The sequence below is a fragment of the Anabrus simplex genome, chromosome 4 (assembly GCF_040414725.1).
Source record: "Anabrus simplex isolate iqAnaSimp1 chromosome 4, ASM4041472v1, whole genome shotgun sequence".
NCBI lineage: Eukaryota > Metazoa > Arthropoda > Insecta > Orthoptera > Tettigoniidae > Anabrus > Anabrus simplex.
The window spans coordinates 295254223-295273109 of record NC_090268.1 but is presented as its reverse complement, the minus strand read 5'-3'; the positions used below and the strand labels follow the sequence as shown (position 1 = coordinate 295273109).

At 39.4% G+C, this 18887-nt stretch overlaps 1 protein-coding gene across 3 annotated transcripts in view; it reads right to left on the bottom strand.

The window, feature by feature from the left end:
- Positions 1-528: 528 nt before the first annotated feature.
- The window catches only part of LOC136871902 (tudor domain-containing protein 3), a 258745-nt gene continuing 240386 nt past the window's right edge, over positions 529-18887 (bottom strand). For all 3 annotated transcript variants that reach the window (XM_067145605.2, XM_067145606.2, XM_067145607.2), the window contains one exon: positions 529-1605. In XM_067145605.2, coding sequence (XP_067001706.2) covers positions 1490-1605 — 116 coding nt within the window. In that variant the 3' untranslated portion in view covers positions 529-1489. The remainder of the gene's footprint in view (positions 1606-18887) is intronic.

The window sequence follows — 18887 nt, the reverse complement described above, 5'->3', positions numbered from 1 at the left end:
CCTCATTCACACCCGCCACCATCCTGCTTTCGTGCCCTCAGAGATTCTGGTGCTGGACATCTACTGGTGCTCAGATGTACTGAAGCACCCGACCTTAACATTAGATAACCACTTCTTTTTTCATTCTCTTGCCTTGCCTATTTCGCCCCCTCCCTTTACCTCACAACAGCACCTACTTGTTAACAATGACCTTTACTATTCCTATTCTGTCCTACAATGATGAAAGCTGCAGTCAAATATTCTGGATCCATCCCTTTCTTTTATGTGTAATCTATCCACGAGTTCTTACACAGTAAGTCACTGTCCTCCATATCTTTCCTGTAAGTATATGTTCACTTTCTTCCCCAAGAATATTTAATACAAATATTGTTGCTTTTGACAGAATTCTTTGTACGCGCAATGAAGGACAACATTCAATTACAAATACCACTAAAAGTTCCAGAATTCTTTGACACACACTTTGTACCAAGTATGCTACAGGAGAGAAAAAGAAAGGAAAGAAGAGAAAAAATTAAATCAATTTTGCAATCTGACTGCAATGTCTTCTGAGGACATATATTATATGTTCTTTGGCAAAAATTCACTGGTGACAAATTTAAATAAACTTTATGATCTGAAATTCACAAATAAGGGACTGTAACACACAATATTCACACACTTTCCACATTTGAAATAAAACTTTGGGATTCAAACATTCAGCAATATATTACATCCAGTTTCACAGTAAAAGGTTTTTTAAATACCAGGCATCAAATTACAATCATAGATTTGGCACTTTTTGTTGCCTGTCATTTATTTCTTATTGGTTCTTGAAGCTCAGCTTTCTTATAAACAGGTCACTTTCATCCACTACACAATGCAGTAATATCCTTGGTCACTTTTATATAAAAGATACATTACACTATACAAGAAGGAATAACACCAGTTTTTCTTTCTCTTTTTACAAAATAAATATGTTATTCATTACAAAGAATAAATTAACAGCTGGAAGCTTTACAAGCCACATAGATATTAACAAAACTTAGAAAAGTCTTCCTCTACATACACTGTTTATTATTTTAAAAATAAGTTACCTTTAAAGTATAATTTGTTAAACACAACGCAGCAAGTCAGTTAAATTTATTAAATAGGTCAGTAAAAAGAAAAAAAAAATCTTTTCACAAAACATCTCTTTATCTAAATAACAGATTAGACTGGAAATTACTTCCTACACCAATACATAAGAAGGAACTGTGGTCCATTTATGCCAAATTGGAAGCTGCTCAGATCCTATCCTTGAATATTTCACAAAGGTTCACTTCTATCAGCCAGAAGACACATTTACAATATATGTCACCAAGAAGAAACCGAAGAGTATCATTGGCAATGTTATGGTCTCACCGTAGCCACTACGCTTCGCTTAATATACAATAGTATTAAATACAATAAGAAAAAATGGGTACGATTTGCTTCCGATGTTGAGCTCCACAATTTTCTTTTCACAGAACTTTCATTTCCGCTGAGCTGGCGGTAAATACACTTGCTGCTGAATCCGAGGTGGCTTACGTTCATTCCCCCCACTCTTGATGTACGGTCGTGTACCTCCTCGACGAAACTCTAAGACACCTACGAAAGACAAAAATGACCACAATTTAAATATTATTTATCATTAGCCATATCAGTATATTGGAAAAATAAGGTGTTTTCTTCTTACTGATGCTGAGAAACTCTGACAAATATATAACATGAAGCATCATTAATTCTTCCACATTAACAGAATTTGGTAGACTTCAGGCATCTGATAACACCATATCACATTCTCTAGACTTGAAGTACGTATGATTTCATCAATAATTATTTCCATCAATTAAATGTATTCAAATACCACAAGAATATTAATTCTAATGAATGTACAGTATATCGCTTAATTCCATACAGTGATCACGTTTACTAATTTAGACTTTTCAATACAGAAATTATACCACAAAATGTCGGATTATTTTCTTTCATTCATAAAAATTAAAAGTTATGCAGTATTTAATAATTTAAGTAGTATTCAGGTTTAGCTATTCCCAAATCTAAGATTAGGAAGGTTGAAAATGACAATGTTTGTTGTTTAACCCATTCAATGCCAAACCCATAATTATATATACACGTTTCGGTGCAGTGTGCACTTCACTGACCTCATATACGAACGGGATATAGTGTCATGCTTTGAAATTCCATGGAAATGCTCAAAGAAGTTCTGTACGGCAGATATACTACTCCATTTCACTTGTTTTGAGAGTGATCTGATGTTATTTCAGCTTAGGTGGAGCGGAACATCTTTCCCACTAATGTGTAGCCAAAATGGCGTCTTGAAGTATACATTCAACTCTTGTTGACGAAGAAATTGAATGTTTCCTCATAAATAGTGATTGTGGAGAGCTATATTTTCATAACGAAGATGGGGAATATATAGGGGGGATACTGAACTACAAGAAAGTGTGAGACAAAGTAGTAATGATTAATCTCATGCGGAATTGTCACCCCCTCCTGATAAATTATTTTTTCCCCAAACGTTAATGATTTTGATAATACCAGTTCTTGGATCAAAAATTTTGTATTATATTTCAGTAATAGTATCACCAAGCGGAGTGGCTATGCGTATTAAAATGCTACGGCTATGAGCCAAGCTCTGCATTTGGCAGGCGAGAGGGTTCGAACCCCAACGTCAGCTGTCCTAAGAAATTTTTTTTATTTATTTATTTATTTATTTATTATTTTTTTTTTTTCCAGTTTCCCTTTTGAACTCCCAAGCAAATGCCAGGACAGTTCCTACTCATACGCCACAGCCGATTCCTTCCAGTTCCTTAACCAGTTTCATTCACCATTGTTCATTTCATTCATATTCATTACCTTCTCAACTGAGGTTGGCATCAGGAAAGGCATCCGGCCATAAAAACATGCTGTAAAATATAATCTCACTTCATCCCCGACCTCGTATTGGGCTGCGGGGCTAAGGAGATGATATGCATTCCATTAATAGTATCAGTAAAAAATTATCTGTAAAAGTGTTTCTTCCTTAAAAACAAAACCTGGCCCAGAGGGATCGCCTGGTCATCAAAACTCTGCAGCGATATGGTTAATGGTGCCTACCACCTAGGTCATCGGCCCCTAAAGGTATGAGGTGCAACGAAATGAAACGATAATTATCACTTCAAAATGTATCCTCTGATTAAAATATAAAATGGATGATGAAAAAATGACCATTCACAATACCTTCTTTTCTGAGATGATGCTAGTTATAAAAAGGGGTCCAAATTACAGGACACCAGCCCCTCATAACAGTACTAATCACTGGTAAAGCAGAACCATGGTGTTCCTCCTATAGCGGTACTATTCACAGGTAATGTAGGCTCATGGTGTTCTTCGCATAGTGGTACTAATCACAGGTAATACAGACACATGGCATGTCACACATAATGGCATTACTCGCAGGCAACACAGACCCATGGTGTTCCTCACATAGTGGCACTTATCAAGGGCAACAGCCAAACCCGCTGTGTTCCTCACAGTGGTACTAATCAGAGGCAACGTAGACCTGTGGTGTTCTTCACACGGTACTACTCATAGGTCACACAGACCCATTCTGAACACAAGGGAACCGACACATTCCAGCGCAGCCGAGTGCCCTCCACCCCACCCCTTCGCCTCGGTGGGATACACAAGATGGTACTACCCACAGGCAACGCCCACACCTGTGGTGTTCCTCACATAAGGGTACTTACTCCTAGGTAACGTAGATCTATGGTGTTCCTTTCATGGTGGTACTAATCGCAAGTAACGTCGACCCATGGTGTTCCTCATGTGTTGTTGCTTGAGTCATCAGTCCACAGACTGGTTTTATGCAGCCCTCCATGCCACCCTATCATGTGCTAACCTTTTTCACTTCTGCATAACTATTGCATCCTACATCTGCTCTAATCTGCTTGTCATATTCATGCCTTGGTCTACCCCTACCGTTCTTACCACCTACACTTGATTCAAAAACCAACTGAACAAGTCCTGGATGTCTTAAGATGTGTCCTATCATACTATCCCTTCTCGTCAAATTTAGCCAAATCCTCCTCTCGCCAAATCAATTCAGTATCTCTTCATTTGTGATTTGATCAATCCATCTCATCTTCAGCATTCTTCTGCAACCCCACATTTCAAAAGCTTCTATTCTCTTTCTTTTTGAGCTAGTTATCTTCCATATTTCACTTCCATATAATACCACGCTCCACATAAAAGTCTTCAAAAACATCTTTCTAATTCCTATATTAATGTTTGAAGTGAGCAAATTTCTTTCCTTAAGAAAGCTCTCTCTGCTTGGGCTAATCTGCATTTTATGTCCTCCTTACTTCTGCCATCGTTAGTTATTTTACTACCCAAGTAACAATATTCGTACACTTCCTTTAAGACTTCATTTCCTAATTTAATATTTCCTGCATCACCTGCCTTCGTTCGAATCCATTCCGTTATTTTTGTTTTGAACATTTATTTTCATCTTGTACTCCTTACCCAATACTTCGTCCATACCGTTCAGCAGCTTCTCGAGATCATAAGAAGTCTCAGATAAAATAACAATATTATCGCCAAATCTCAAGGTTTTGATTTCCTCTCCTTGGATTGTAATTCCCTTTCCAAATTCCTCCTCGATTTTCTTTACTGCCTGTTCTATGTAAACATTGAAAAAGGAGGGGGGACAAACTGCAGCCTTGCCTCACTCCTTTCTGGATTGCTGCTTCTTTTTCAAAGCCCTCAATTCTTATTACTGCAGGCTGATTTTTATACAGATTGTAGATAATACTTCATTCTTGGTATCTGATCCCAATCACCTTCAAAATGTTAAATAGCTTGGTCCAATCAACATTATCAAATGCCTTTTCTAGATCTTCGAATGCCGTGTACGTGAACTTGTCCTTCTTGATTCGATCCTCTAAGATCAGACAAAGTCAGGATTGCTTCACATGTTCCTACATTTCTTCTGAAGCCAAATTGATCTTCTCCCAACTCAGCTTCAACTGTTTTTCCATTCTTCTGTAAATAATGTGTGTTCAAATTTTGCAGGCATGAGAGGAAGTTGGATGAAAACCAGTGTGGTTTCAGACCACAAAGAGGCTGTCAGGATCAGATTTTCAGTATGTGCCAGGTAATTGAAAAATGCTACGAGAGGAATAAGCAGTTGTGTTTATGTTTCATAGATTTAGAGAAAGCATATGACAGGGTAGCGAGGGAAGAGATGTTCGCTATACTGGGGGACTATGGAATTAAAGGTAGATTATTAAAATCAATCAAAGGCATTTATGTTGACAATTGGGCTTCAGTGAGAATTGATAGTAGAATGAGTTCTTGGTTCAGGGTACTTACAGGGGTTAGACAAGGCTGTAACACTTCACCTTTGCTGTTCGTAGTTTACATGGATCATCTGTTGAAAGGTATAAAATGGCAGGGAGGGATGCAGTTAGGTGGAAATGTAGCAAGCAGTTTGGCCTATGCTGACGACTTGGTCTTAATGGCAGACTGTGCTGAAAGCCTGAAGTCTAATATCTTGGAACTTGAAAATAGGTGCAATGAGTATGGTACGAAAATTAGCCTCTCGAAGACTAAATTGATGTCAGTAGGTAAGAAATTCAACAGAATTGAATGTCAGATTGGTGATACAAAGCTAGAACAGGTCAATAATTTCAAGTATTTAGGCTGTGTTTTCTCCTAGGATGGTAATACAGTAAGTGAGATTGAATCAAGGTGTAGTAAAGCTAATGCAGTGAGCTCGCAGTTGCGATCAGTAGTATTCTGTAGGAAGGAAGTCAGCTACCAGACGAAATTATCTTTACATCGGTCTGTTTTCAGACCAACTTTGCTTTACGGGAGTGAAAGCTGGGTGGACTCAGGATATCTTATTCATAAGTTAGAAGTAACAGACATGAAAGTAGCAAGAATGATTGCTGGCACAAAGAGGTGGGAACAATGACAGGAGGGTACTCGGAATGAGGAGATAAAGCCTAATTCAGGAATGAATTCAATGGATGAAGCTGTACGCACAAGCCGGCTTCGGTGGTGGGTCATGAGAGGCGAATGGAGGAGGATAGGTTACCTAGGAGAATAATGGACTCTGCTATGGAGGGTAAGAGAAGTAGAGGGAGACCAAGACGACGATGGTTAAACTCGGTTTCTAACGATTTAAGATAAGAGGTATAGAACTAAATGAGGCCTCAACACTAGTTGCAAATCGAGGCTTGTGGCGATGTTTAGTAAATTCACAGAGGCTTGCAGACTGAACGCTGAAAGGCTTAACAGTCTATGATGATAATGTATGTACCTATGTATGAGATACTAAACTAATGGTGCGATAGTTTTCACACCTGTCAGCACCGGCTTCCTTGGGAATAGGTATAACAACATTCTGCCGAAAATCAGATGGACTTCTCCTGTCTCATACATCTTACATACTAAATGGAATAGCCTTGCCATGCTGGTTTCTCCTAAGGCAGCCAGTAATTCAGATGGAATGTCATCAATTCCAGGTGCCTTGTTCCTATTTAGGTCGCTCACAGCTCTGTGAAACTCTGACCTCAAAATTGGGTCTCCCATTTCATCAGCATCAACAGCCTCTTCTTGTTCCAGAACCAAATTATCTCCATCTTCCCCTTGATACAACTGTTGGATATGTTCCTGCCATCTTTCTGCCTTGTCTTCTTTCTCTAGAAGTGGCTTTCCATCTGAGCTCTTAATGTTCATACACCTAGATTTCCTTTCTCCAAAGGATTCCTTGCTGTATGCAGCATCTACCTTTCCTAGGACCATACAACCTTCGACATCCTTGCATTTCTCCTTCAGCCATTCTTCCTTAGCTACCTTGCACTTTCTATCCACTTGATTCTTTAATCGCCTGTATTATTTTCTGCCCCTTCATTTCTAGCATTCTTGTATTTTTCGTCGTTCATCAATCAGGTCTAGTATCTCCTGAGTTATCCACTGATTCTTATATGATCTTTTCTTCCTTACTAACATTTCTTCAGCAGCCCCACTGACTTCATTTTTCATGACTATCCAATCTTCCTCTATTGTGTTTCCTTCAGCCTTTTCATTTAGACCTTTTGCAACATGTTCCTTGAAACAATCCCTCACACTCTTTTCTTTCAACTTGTCTAGATCCCAACTTTTGCATTATTTCCTTTTTTCAATTTCTTCAGCTTCAGATGGCATTTTATGACCAACAAGTTGTGGTCAGAGTCTACGTCTGCTCCTGGGAAAGTTTTGCAATCCAACACCTGGTTTCTGAATCTCTGCCTAATCATAATGAAGTCTAGTTGATACCTTCCAGTGTCTCCAGGTCTTGTCGACGTTTACAGCCGTCGTTTGTGGTGTTTGAATCAAGTATTGGCAAGGGCTAAATTATGATCAGTGCAGAATTCAACCAGCCGACTTCCTCTTTCGTTCCTTTTTCCCCAATCCAAATTCTCCTACTGTATTACCTTCTCTTCCTTGGCCTACCACTGCATTCCAGTCTCCCATCACAATTAGATTCTCGTCACCTTTTACATATTGTATTAAATCTTCTATCTCGTCATATATTCTTTCGACTTCCTCATCATCCGCTGAGCTAGTAGGCATATAGAGCTGCACTATTGTGGTGGGCATTGGTTTGGTGTCTATCTTGACGACAATTCTTTCACTATGCTGGTCGTAGTAGCTTACCCGCTGTCCTATTTTCTTATTCATTATTAAACCAACTCCTGCATTTCCTCTGTTTGATTTTGTGTTGATAATTCAGTAGTCGCCTGACCAAAAATCCTGTTCTTCCTGCCAACGTACTTCACTTATACCAACTACATCTAACTTTCGTCTATCTATCTCCCTTTTCAGATTCTCTAATCTACCGCAACATTTGAAACTTCTAACATTCCACGCTGCAACTCACAGAATGTCAGTATCCGTCTTCCTGATGATCGCCCCCTCTCGTTTATCCCCACCCCGAGATCCGAATGGGGGACTAGTTTACCTCCGGAATATTTTACCCAGGAGGAAGTTATCATCAGTACATCATTCATAGAGAGAGAGCTGCATGTCCTCAGAAGTTAGTTACAGCTGTAGTTTCCCATTGCTTTCAGCCGTGTAGCAGTATCGACACAGCTAAGCCATGCTGAGTATTATTACAAGGCCATATCAGTCAATCATCTAGACTGCCGCCCTTGCAACTTCCGAAAGGCTGCTACCCCCCTTTCCTCATGTAATGGTACTAACTGCATGTAGTCCGGCTCCATAGCTAAATGGTTAGCGAGCTGTCCATTGGCCACAGGAGTCCCGGGTTCGATTCCCGGCAGGGTTGGGAATTTTAACCATAACTGGTTAATTCCGCTGGCACCGGGGCTGGGTGTTTGTGTCATCTTCATCATCATTTCATACTCATCACGACGCACGGGTCGCCTATGAGCGTCAAATCAAAAGACCTGCATCTGGCGAGCCGAACTTGTCCTTGGGCACTAAAAGCCATACACCATTTCAATTGCATGAAGCCTCATGGTTCTAATTTCATCATCGCATGGTCGCCCCTTACGACAGGCAGTGGATACCGTGGGTGTATTCTTCATCTGTGTCCCCCACCCACAGGGGATGATTAGGAAGGAGATCTGCTTAAAAAAATGTCCTTGGTCCATTGGCTTCAAACAGTTGTATGTAGCAAGCATAGTTTGGAAGATTTCAGTGAAGTTCTCACGATGTAACTCAGAGAGAGTGTTGAGATAGCCGAATGATGTTGCCGGCTTCTCACCAATGTGGATGCTGTTCAAATCGTGGTCAATAAACATGGGATTTTTGAAATGAAAATTCATGTCCCTGTGGTTTTGATTCCATGCCCAACTAAAAATTCCATTGCTATGATCATGATACCAACAGTCATGTAAAACTACACGCTTACTTTCTTGTTTGCTTTGCTAACTCTAAAACAAAAAAAGAACTTGAGTAAAATAAGTTTCAAACAACAAAGTGAACCCACTAGCCACCCTTGATGAACTCGTTCTCTTTTGATCCTGGTGGTGTTAGATTAGAGAGGTCCAATAAGTCTTATTTTCATGTCTTTCTACCCTCATTTTGAGTCAGAACTCTTTCTTCTTCAATATTAGTGATAAGATGATCTGATAATCCAGTTATTTTGAAGTAATTTATCCTGCTTGGTGGAAGGCAGTTCTGCAAGTCAATAAACAAACACTCCAAAAATTCCACCCATCAAAGAAACCTCTCTGGTGATATACTATGTCCACTTGATTACTTACTCTCCTGAATATCTTGACAGAAAAGGTGTAACAGATGTCTGAAATATTTGTGAGGAAGGAAACTAATACAAAATAAACAGTACAGCTCAAGTGTTGTTCTACCCAGACGAAGGAAGCATCTGTTCACTTTCTTCAGTTTTTCAGTTCTCTCCTGGTGGTACGTTATTCTTTGACAATCTTGACTCTAGTGACTTCGATTCTCACAGAAAACGCAATACGAATCTGTGACTTGTTTGATGTTCCTTCTCTTTGGCTTGTAAGGTCTGGTATTAACATGGAGAGTGGCTGCTGTCTGAGCATATGTAGTTGTTAGCGACCAATTGCTTTGTATCTTCTGCGTAGTCAAGGCACACTCCACCTCTTCGTTCAAAAATTGCATTAGACGCAAGATGCTGCTTTCTAGTATTACCAACCTTTTGGCGTTAAGAAGCCATTGGCAACCAAGATCATCAGGGATTGTGCAAAGAATTTCAGCAGCTGAAAGTTTTTCATAGACCTCTACATCTTCACGTAGTTCTGACAGCACACAAATCAGTCATTTATTTGTTATTTCCATTGGTGGCATTTGATATACATGGCATTGAGGGTCTCGAGAATTTATAGAATACTGTTTGGAATGCCTTCAAGACAGTTTTCAGAGCTTAATTGTTCTAAATGATGATATGCACGATCTGATTGAGAATGACTACTATAACGAGGATGTGAAAGTCTGTGAAAATTACATGGACAGTGCTAGGCATACAATTCAGAAGGCCAGTAAACTTACAACAAACAATTTGCAAGATGCACATGCTTGCTCAGCTACTCAAGGGCAGGTTGCAGATGCTCCAAGAAATCCATGCAGGATTGAATAATTTTATTTTTATTCCCATAACAGGACTCCAGAATGTTCATGTTGACGGTCGAGGTGTAGGAGCTGGCTGCGGAACAAAGCAGCAGTCTCCCACCAATGACAATGAATAATAATAATAATAATAATAATAATAATAATAATAATAATAATAATGAGCATAGTGAAGTGATGCCTACTAGTGCCGAAGCAAGTGTAGCAGTGGACATTTTACATAGAAATCTGTCATCTGTAGAGGAAGGGAGCGGGGGAAATAATTTTCATGACCTTTATGAACTTGAAAAACAAACAGAAAACAATGAAAATAAAAAGTGTAAACAGAGATTGATTCTGGACTATTTTGAGAAAAAGCAGCGATTATGTAGTTTACCATCTGAAATGAATGTGTTTTAATGTTGTAAATACGTTAAACAATAGTAACTAAAATGCTCCACCCAGAGAAAGAAAATGGATTGCATCTTAGATGATTCTACATACCCTTCTCCTGGGGAGTAGATGAGCAGAACTATAAAGGCAGTGTAGTATCACAGTTAATTTATATTGGACCTTTATTTGAGGTAATACAATTAAGAAATACTCTATAAATTAATAATAGACATTTGTGTAAAAGTTAATGAGATGGCGACCGGGTGTAGTCGTGTGTTGGTATCACTCCATGTCTTTTGTCTATTAGTAGAGTTCAAATGTTGTATCACGTCCGTTCGAGTGTGCCTCCAGGATGACAATGTACTAGACTCCGACACAAAATACGAAAAATGTTGGGAAAATGATCTAGTGAATGGCTTGGAGCTTCATATTTCGTCCCATGTGCTGGCTTTAAGTGGAACTATGTATCTGGTGACATCACAACCAGATGGCCAGTCTGCGAGAAAACAACAGACGGACTATTATTTTAATTTTTCTTTTTGTACAATTTGCTTTACGTCGCACCAACAAACATAGTTCTTAAGGTGACGATGGGATAGGAAAGGCGTAGGAGTGAGAAGGAAGCGCCCCTAATTGCACCAAGTAGACGGACTCTAGTCCGAAGATATCTGCTCCAGCTATTTGTGTGCTTCTATTGGCTTTGTCCAGTGATATACAACTGAACCCAGGATCCCGACATGACAGTGGTATGAATTTCTTCTGCCAAAATGTGGGAAGCATGTGTAATTCATTGATAGATTCACCCACCCTTTCGTGATGCCAGACAAGATTATAATCGTGTAGTTCAAAGTTGGTTAAATTATTCTGTTGGTGATAAACTGTTGTCTAATTACTGTGTTTCGTCAAGATAGGCATCAAGTCTATAGTAGCAAAGCGAAAGGGGGAGGGATTATGGCTGTTGTGAAATCTGTCGCGGACTGCGTTCACAAAATACGACTCGGAGTAGAGTTGGAGTAGAGTAGAGTAGAGTATCGCGGAATAACTAGTAAGGTTAACTCTGAGTAACGGTATTTTGTGAACGCTTGGAGTGAATACAGAGTAACAGAATATGGCTAATCAATTAAGGAAGGTTATTTGTTTTATCATAACCTAATTTGCAAGGAATTTAATGTCTAATTTCCAGGCGAGTTTCCTCATAGCAGCGTGCTATACGAGTTGTTACTACTTTCCTCACCAAGTTGTGCCTTAAAACAGTATCCGTTATTCTTTATCTCGTAGGAACAATATGATTACATAGATGATGAATACCAATACATTGGCTCTGCACTGGTGCACGATAAGCCATTTAGGACAACTAGCTACATATATTATGTTGTTAACAACTACGACGAAACTGAATTTAAACAACATTCCCGATTGCCGGGATCAGCATTTGAACATCTAATCCAAGTCATTGGCCCTAAACTTTCTAAATCCAAAATCAGGGAACGGGGAAGACCATTGCAAGACCCACACAAGCAACTTCTGGTTGTAATTTGGCTCTTAGCACCTAATTCATACAGACCACTGTGTGGTATTTCTGATCATATAATTAAATGGTCTCGTTCAGGTCATCTAAAATAAAAAAGTTACGTATTATACATTTACCACGGAAATCTTAGAGAGTTGAGGTTAATAAATCACCTGATCATTCATGACATGGGTATTCTTATAAAAATTCAATTATGTTATTTTCGCCGATTATTAAAATAGGTACCTATTTTTCCTGTTTTAAACGAAAATATCTCCTTTATTCAATACATAACGCCCTTTGTCAACAACTAGAAAATAATTTGAATTCATTGCCATGTCCAATATACTCGCATTTTAATATTTTTCACCGCCACCAATGAATGCATTACTGCGCATGCCGAGTTAAATCTACCCACCTACTTACGTGGAGTAAAAAGAGTATACTCTGAGATAACTCAAATGCATTTTCTGAACACCTTGTAGAGTTAACTCTTTACTTTTGTGAACGGATAGAGTGAACTCTGAATTTACGCGGAGTTGGAGAGTAGTATTTTGTGAACGCAACCCTGGGGCCAGGTTCCTGGCCAGAGTTAGCATGAGACTGGGAGTGTCTCACGGTCAAGGCCACCCATAGACCAGAAAGGGCTGTGTTTGCAATGTGCTGCTACCTACCACCACACGAAGTGATTGCTAGGATAAATAATTTATGAGCAATACTAGTCAACATCACAGCTAAACCCATAGGATATCTTGTAGTTTGCTGAGACTTTAACATCTGGCATTTGGCTTGGAATCCTGGTCCTGTTATAAGACAGAGATGTGTGGAAGTCTTCTTACTTTTTGAAATCATCAGTGAATTCAGACTAAAGCAAATGTGTCACTTCCCAACAAGAAACAATACCTTTCTGGACCTTGTTCTAATCTTGGAACAATACTATGCAACTTGGACTGCTTTTTACATCCAACCGTAGAGCTGTAGTTGTATGTATGTATGTATGTATGTTGGGTAGTCAGCCCGAAGGCTGGTTTGATTCTCTGCAGCTCCGCCAACAGCTGTCATAAATAGTCTAGGCGTCACTGAAGAGGCGTACTAGGGAAACGAGGAGTGAGGTAGTTTCCCGTTGCTTTCCTCACCGAGCCAGCCGTTGCTATTACGTATCAGTCTGCCAAGCCCACTGAAATGCATGCACCAACCAACCCTATGAGCGATATTTTCACACCATTCATAACAGGGACTGGCTGCATAAGCAATGGTATTACTAGCATTACTCATACCTCAGTCACTTTCATATTGTCAAAGCCAAGGATGAGACGGAGACAGGTGAATGAAAGTAACAAATTTGATATAGCCCATACCTGAAGACATAGTGCACTGTAAACACTACATCTCGCCAGCAAAGGCATGAGCTGTAGTTATGCGTCCTGTACAGCAGAGGAAGTTAATATTCGCTTGGACTAAGGCTGATTTTCCTCAAATGAGTGATCTTCTTTTGTTCTGACCTTGGAATTTAACAGATGATTCCCCCCCTGTCGATGAGGCATGAATCCTTTTTTTATGACTGTAATAAAAGACAGTGTACCATTCTGGATAGTTAGCATGTGGAAGTACCCAATGCTGGTATGACATGGAGGTAATAGATAGAAGAAAAAGAAAAGGGCAAGAAGGAGGTTTCAAAAAAGGGACAAAGTAGTAATTTTGTGGAATTTTTATCATACGCAGCTAAAGAAATACAGAAATTATATAACTTCGAAATTAGCTGCCAACCCAAAGTGATTTTGGAATTTTGTGAACGAGAAATGGAGGTCATCCCACCTGCCATCCATTATGCTTCCAGACGGGAAAGAATTACAGGACAATAGGAGCATCTTGGACAGTTTTGCAGATACGTTTGAAAAGTATCCATCACATGCTGCAGAGTGTAATCTGTCCACTTCGTCCGTGTGTGATATGGGCCTGACCTCAATAGTAATCTCTCCTGCAGAAGTATCTTCAATTCTTGCATCTTTGAATACCTCTAAATCATTTGGTCCAGATGACATACCTACAACTGTTTTGAAAGAATGTGCATGTGAGCTATAGAGCATTCCAACCTTAAATTGCAGTACAGTGTAGATGGAGCGCGCTATTGCGAAATCGACTCGTGAAGATCATGCTCGAGTGTGACTCAAACAGGGCGTCACAGTTCCACATTTATCGTTTGTAATTTTGTAATTTTAAGTTCATTCATAAATTGATATTTATAGGATGGTAAAATAAATACAACATACTTTAATCACTGTCGTTGCTCTCAGACATTGGACGTACAGCTTCTATCATTTCCGCAAGGCCTGATGTTCCCACTTTGGATGAACCGGGTTCGGGAGATGAACTTGAGGATGACCCAGACGATGAAGAAAGTCTTATTAAAAACTGTTCACCATCGACATCATCCTGTAATTCGTCTGCTTTCCACAAATCTCCATTTTTTTTACTTTGTTCACGTAATTTGCCCAACTGTCCATCGTAATGTTCTTATACGCAGCGGTTATTAAATTCCATATCATTTTTCTTGAATGATACGTTATGATACCGGATGTAGTTTTTCACCTGGGACCACACCATCTCAATACGGTTTAACTCGCAGTGATAAGGCGAGAGATGTAGAATCTGCCAACCTGCAGCTTTTGCCATTTCATCTATTCTCTGCTTATCATACAGGGCCCTATGCCGAGAAGTGATGTGCAACAATTTTCACTTGAGCATCCCGTCCTCAAAAGATATTTGTTTATTGCGTAATCACTGTACAATGTCATCTTTTCGCCAAGAAGCCACCGGCAAAGGTTTCAAGGAATGATAAGCGGTATTATCCAGCACGATCACGGCACCTTCGGGAGTGTTTGGCAACAGTTGTTCCGAAAACCACTTCTCATAAATTTTACCAGTCATTTCCTCACGGGCATCTGCCGTGTTTTTATGGGATAAAAATGTTAGTTCAGCATCTGAAACAAAGGCAAATCGCAGTCCTCGACTTTTCGGTGGTCTAAGTCCCGAACTCACCCCTTCAATGGCGGCCTGCCGTGCACTTTTCACTGTCGTATCCTTTCATTCTTTTGTCACTGTCGGCCCAATATTTACCCATGATTCATCTGTGTAAATTAAAGCTTTATTTTGTACCCTCAAACGTTTTATCTCCCTGAGATACCTGTGCCTCCAATTAATAATTTCATCACTTTCAGTGAAAGCTGCTTTATTACCCCGTCTTAAATAACGGAAGCCTATATCATGTAAGAAGCGATATAACGTAGTTTTGGAAAATCTTGGCAAAGAATCTTCTCCATTTACCCAACTCAAAATCATGTTCAATGTCGGTAGTATGTTAGCAAATAAAAGAGAGTGAACCACCCGGCGTACTCCACTTTGCACAATTTCATCATATTTAATTTCCCTTGCATTTTTCTACTGTCCTATTTTTTTTGCTTTCTTTGCGGGAATTTGCGAAGGACCATGAGTGTGTTCCTTCCTTACAGCATAGATTGTTCTTTCGGAACAACCTGTAGCGTTAGCTACTTCACTGACTGTGCTACTCACATTCATACTCTTTCAAAAATAATCCAGGATACTCATTATAATATTGCGTTTTTTCCTGTGAGTTTACCTACAGAACGTTTCGTTTTAATTTGATGATCCATTGTACATCCTTCTGCACTTTTCTTCGAACTAACGAACCCCCCGCGCGAGCACGAACTCACAACTACACAGACTACACAAAAACAACAAACACAATTCACTTGTCTTCAAGAACTATACATTTACCACTGGTCTTTATTTAATCAATCTTATAATACTGATTAAATGAACACCACTGCACACGACTGTCTGAATGCTCACTGTTTGGAAGATCCCTACTGGCCAGCCAGCTGAATCACTTGTGAAACGTAAACAAACGAGACATTCCCCCTGTCATAAATTAAGAGATAAGCGAGATAAGGACTTGAGGTATGATTTAAAAATAACTTCCATATTTGAAGACCATTTGCTTCGCTTTAACCATGCCATGCCAAGTCAATAACAAAGACGGTGGCCAGCGACTGACTTTTCGTGTACACATTTCTGCCTTTGTTCTTTGAACTACAGAACATTTCTTTTTAATTTGACAATCCAATGTACATCTTTCTTCACTTTCTCTTCGAACTAAGATCCCATGCACGAGCATGAACTCACGAACCACACAAACAAAATACAGTGGAACCTCGATTCTCCGTTTTTTAAAGGAAACATGAAAATAAAACGTACAACACGGGAAAACGGATAATCCGGGAATGAATAAAAACCATCAACAATTTGGCTGAACATCACAAAAATGAAATATGTATAATTATAATCTTACAAAAACTCTTAAACCAAACCAAACTACAGCCCCATTGGGCCTTTGACTGGCCAAGCAACCGCTGCTCAGCCTGAAGGCGTGCAGATTACGAGGTGACGCATGGTCAGTGTGACAAATTCTCTCGGCCATTATTCCTGGCTCTCTAGATCGAGGCCACCATCTCACCATTACATAGCTCCTCAATTAAAGGTAATCAGGTAGGCTGAGTGGACCTGCAACCAGCTCTTATATCCAGGTAAAATTGCCTGACCAGGTCGGAATCGAACCCGGGCACTCTGGATGAGAGGCAGGCATGTTAGACTGCGAAACCGCATGAATTACCGGTACGCGAGTTCAAAATCTCGATACTTTATATTCAATTTTACAGGTGAATCTTCATCAGTTTCCCATGAAAACTTCTTTCAGTCAGCAACTTATAGTAACCAAACTATTCGAAAAGTCTAATAACACCAAGCCAAATACAATCGACCACAAGTAGTTTTTAATTCTCTCATCTAATAAAGTAAAGCACATTAGATACAAAAGTGCGCAACATAATGGCGAAATCCCTTCTTTTCTTAATCTTTCATTGTAATTTGGCCTCCGGTATACTGTTCGGAGTCAGTTTCTGGAAATCTTGTACCGCGTAAATTAGGCCTACACCGACCTTTAAAGGTTATGTTCAACTCTGAAACATGGTTTCGAATGTAAGTATCGATTCTCAAAAGTTCTTGAATGCATTATATTCAATTTTGCCCGTCACTAATAGACTAATCCAATCAAATTGGAAAGAGAAAAAAAATATTATCAAAACTTCAGAAATTACGGTTATTCGTGACCTTGAGGTCATCTGGAAAGTGCGCTCGCTGCCCATGTCAGTACGAGTTGGAAATGATACAAACCATTTAAATGTAACGTGCGCAAATCAAATGACTGCGGTTTTTGGCATTTTAACACAAAAAGGTAAAATTCCTAGTCTTACATTAGGACCAAAACAGTAATAGGCAATCCCAAGACCTCCCATGACTTTCTTTTCTAATGTAAGGTGCAACAGCTATTCTGGTCTCGCTAACATAATTGTGTACTGTACAATAATATTAAAAGAAGCAGAAGAAGTAGTAGAAGGATTTTTGATTCCTGCCTGAAAGCCCAGTTACTCTACAGTGCCCTAAGGAAAGTGCCGAAAACCTGTTCGGCAGTACGATAGAAAAAAAGTAAAAATATAAACATCTAACCCTGCACACAATGCAGATGTTTTATAAGTGTGAACATTTGACAAAACTCGTTCCGTCTTCAAGCAGAGCTGTCAAAATGTGCCGTGTCTCCTTACAATTGTTGTGGCCACTCTCCACTTTATGATTTCCGAGATTCTCTAAACAATAACACCCGAATGCGATGCTAAGATGGTCCCTTATGCAAGTTCACTGCCGATCGCTTTTCCAGTACAGTACTTGCTCTAATTATCGCAATTACGGGGCATTAACGCCAAGATCCATAAGTATGCCATAGCCGTCATGAGATACAGTTTATTAAAAAACTATTGATCGAGGGTTAAGCATTGATGGGACTGAAATTTCTGGATAGTTGGTCGGGGAAATTGTTTCTTCGAGGAACGGATAATGTGGGTTTTTTACAATGTGATTTAATTACGATGCTTACGGGACCACGTAATACGTGTATTCCGGGAAAACATAGTTTTCAGGAACGGATAATCGAGGTTCCAATGTACACTTGCCCTCAAGAATTATACATACAGTATGTCACTGATATGCATTTAATCACTATTATACATACTACTGACAAAATGAGCACTGCACTGCATGGAAATGTTAAAAGCGCATGTTTGGGAGATCACTACCGGTACTTCAGCTAGCCAGAAAGCCAACCAGCCGAGTCACGTACGAAACCAAAATTCAAGGAGACATTCTTCCTGTCACAAATTAAGAACTAAGCAAGATAAGAACTTTGGGATAGTTTTGAAAATAACTTCCATATCTGACATCCAATTGCCTCGCTTTGAGCCCCCATACAAGTTCAATAGGAAAGACACGGCCAGCGACTGACTTTTTCATGCCTGCACATAAAAATCCCAGAACATGACTGAAAATAAACGCATATACTGCATTTTGTTATCATTTAAATTTAAAAATAAACTTATCTACATCGAGCTGAAAAGCTTCTTTACCAGCAGTGAAAAAAATTAGGAAAATAATGAATATAACATAGGAGTTATGACATGACAAGTTCTTTGAACGAAGATTTTGCATTTGGCGTAACTTTCCATTATATTACCATTTTCACACTAATTTTTCTTACTTTTTTTTTTGTTAATGGTATCAAATGAGCCTTGAAATTCTGTACATAATATGATGTTCACCCATTTTAACCGATACATTCCGATTAACGGATACTTGGCAAACCCGCTGCATTAGAGTAGGACAGCGCTACCCGCAAAACATGGGAGAAGAAAAGAGACGGAATTATCCCATTACTGCTGAACTGCATTTTAAGGTTGGAACACTCTGTAGGCAGGAC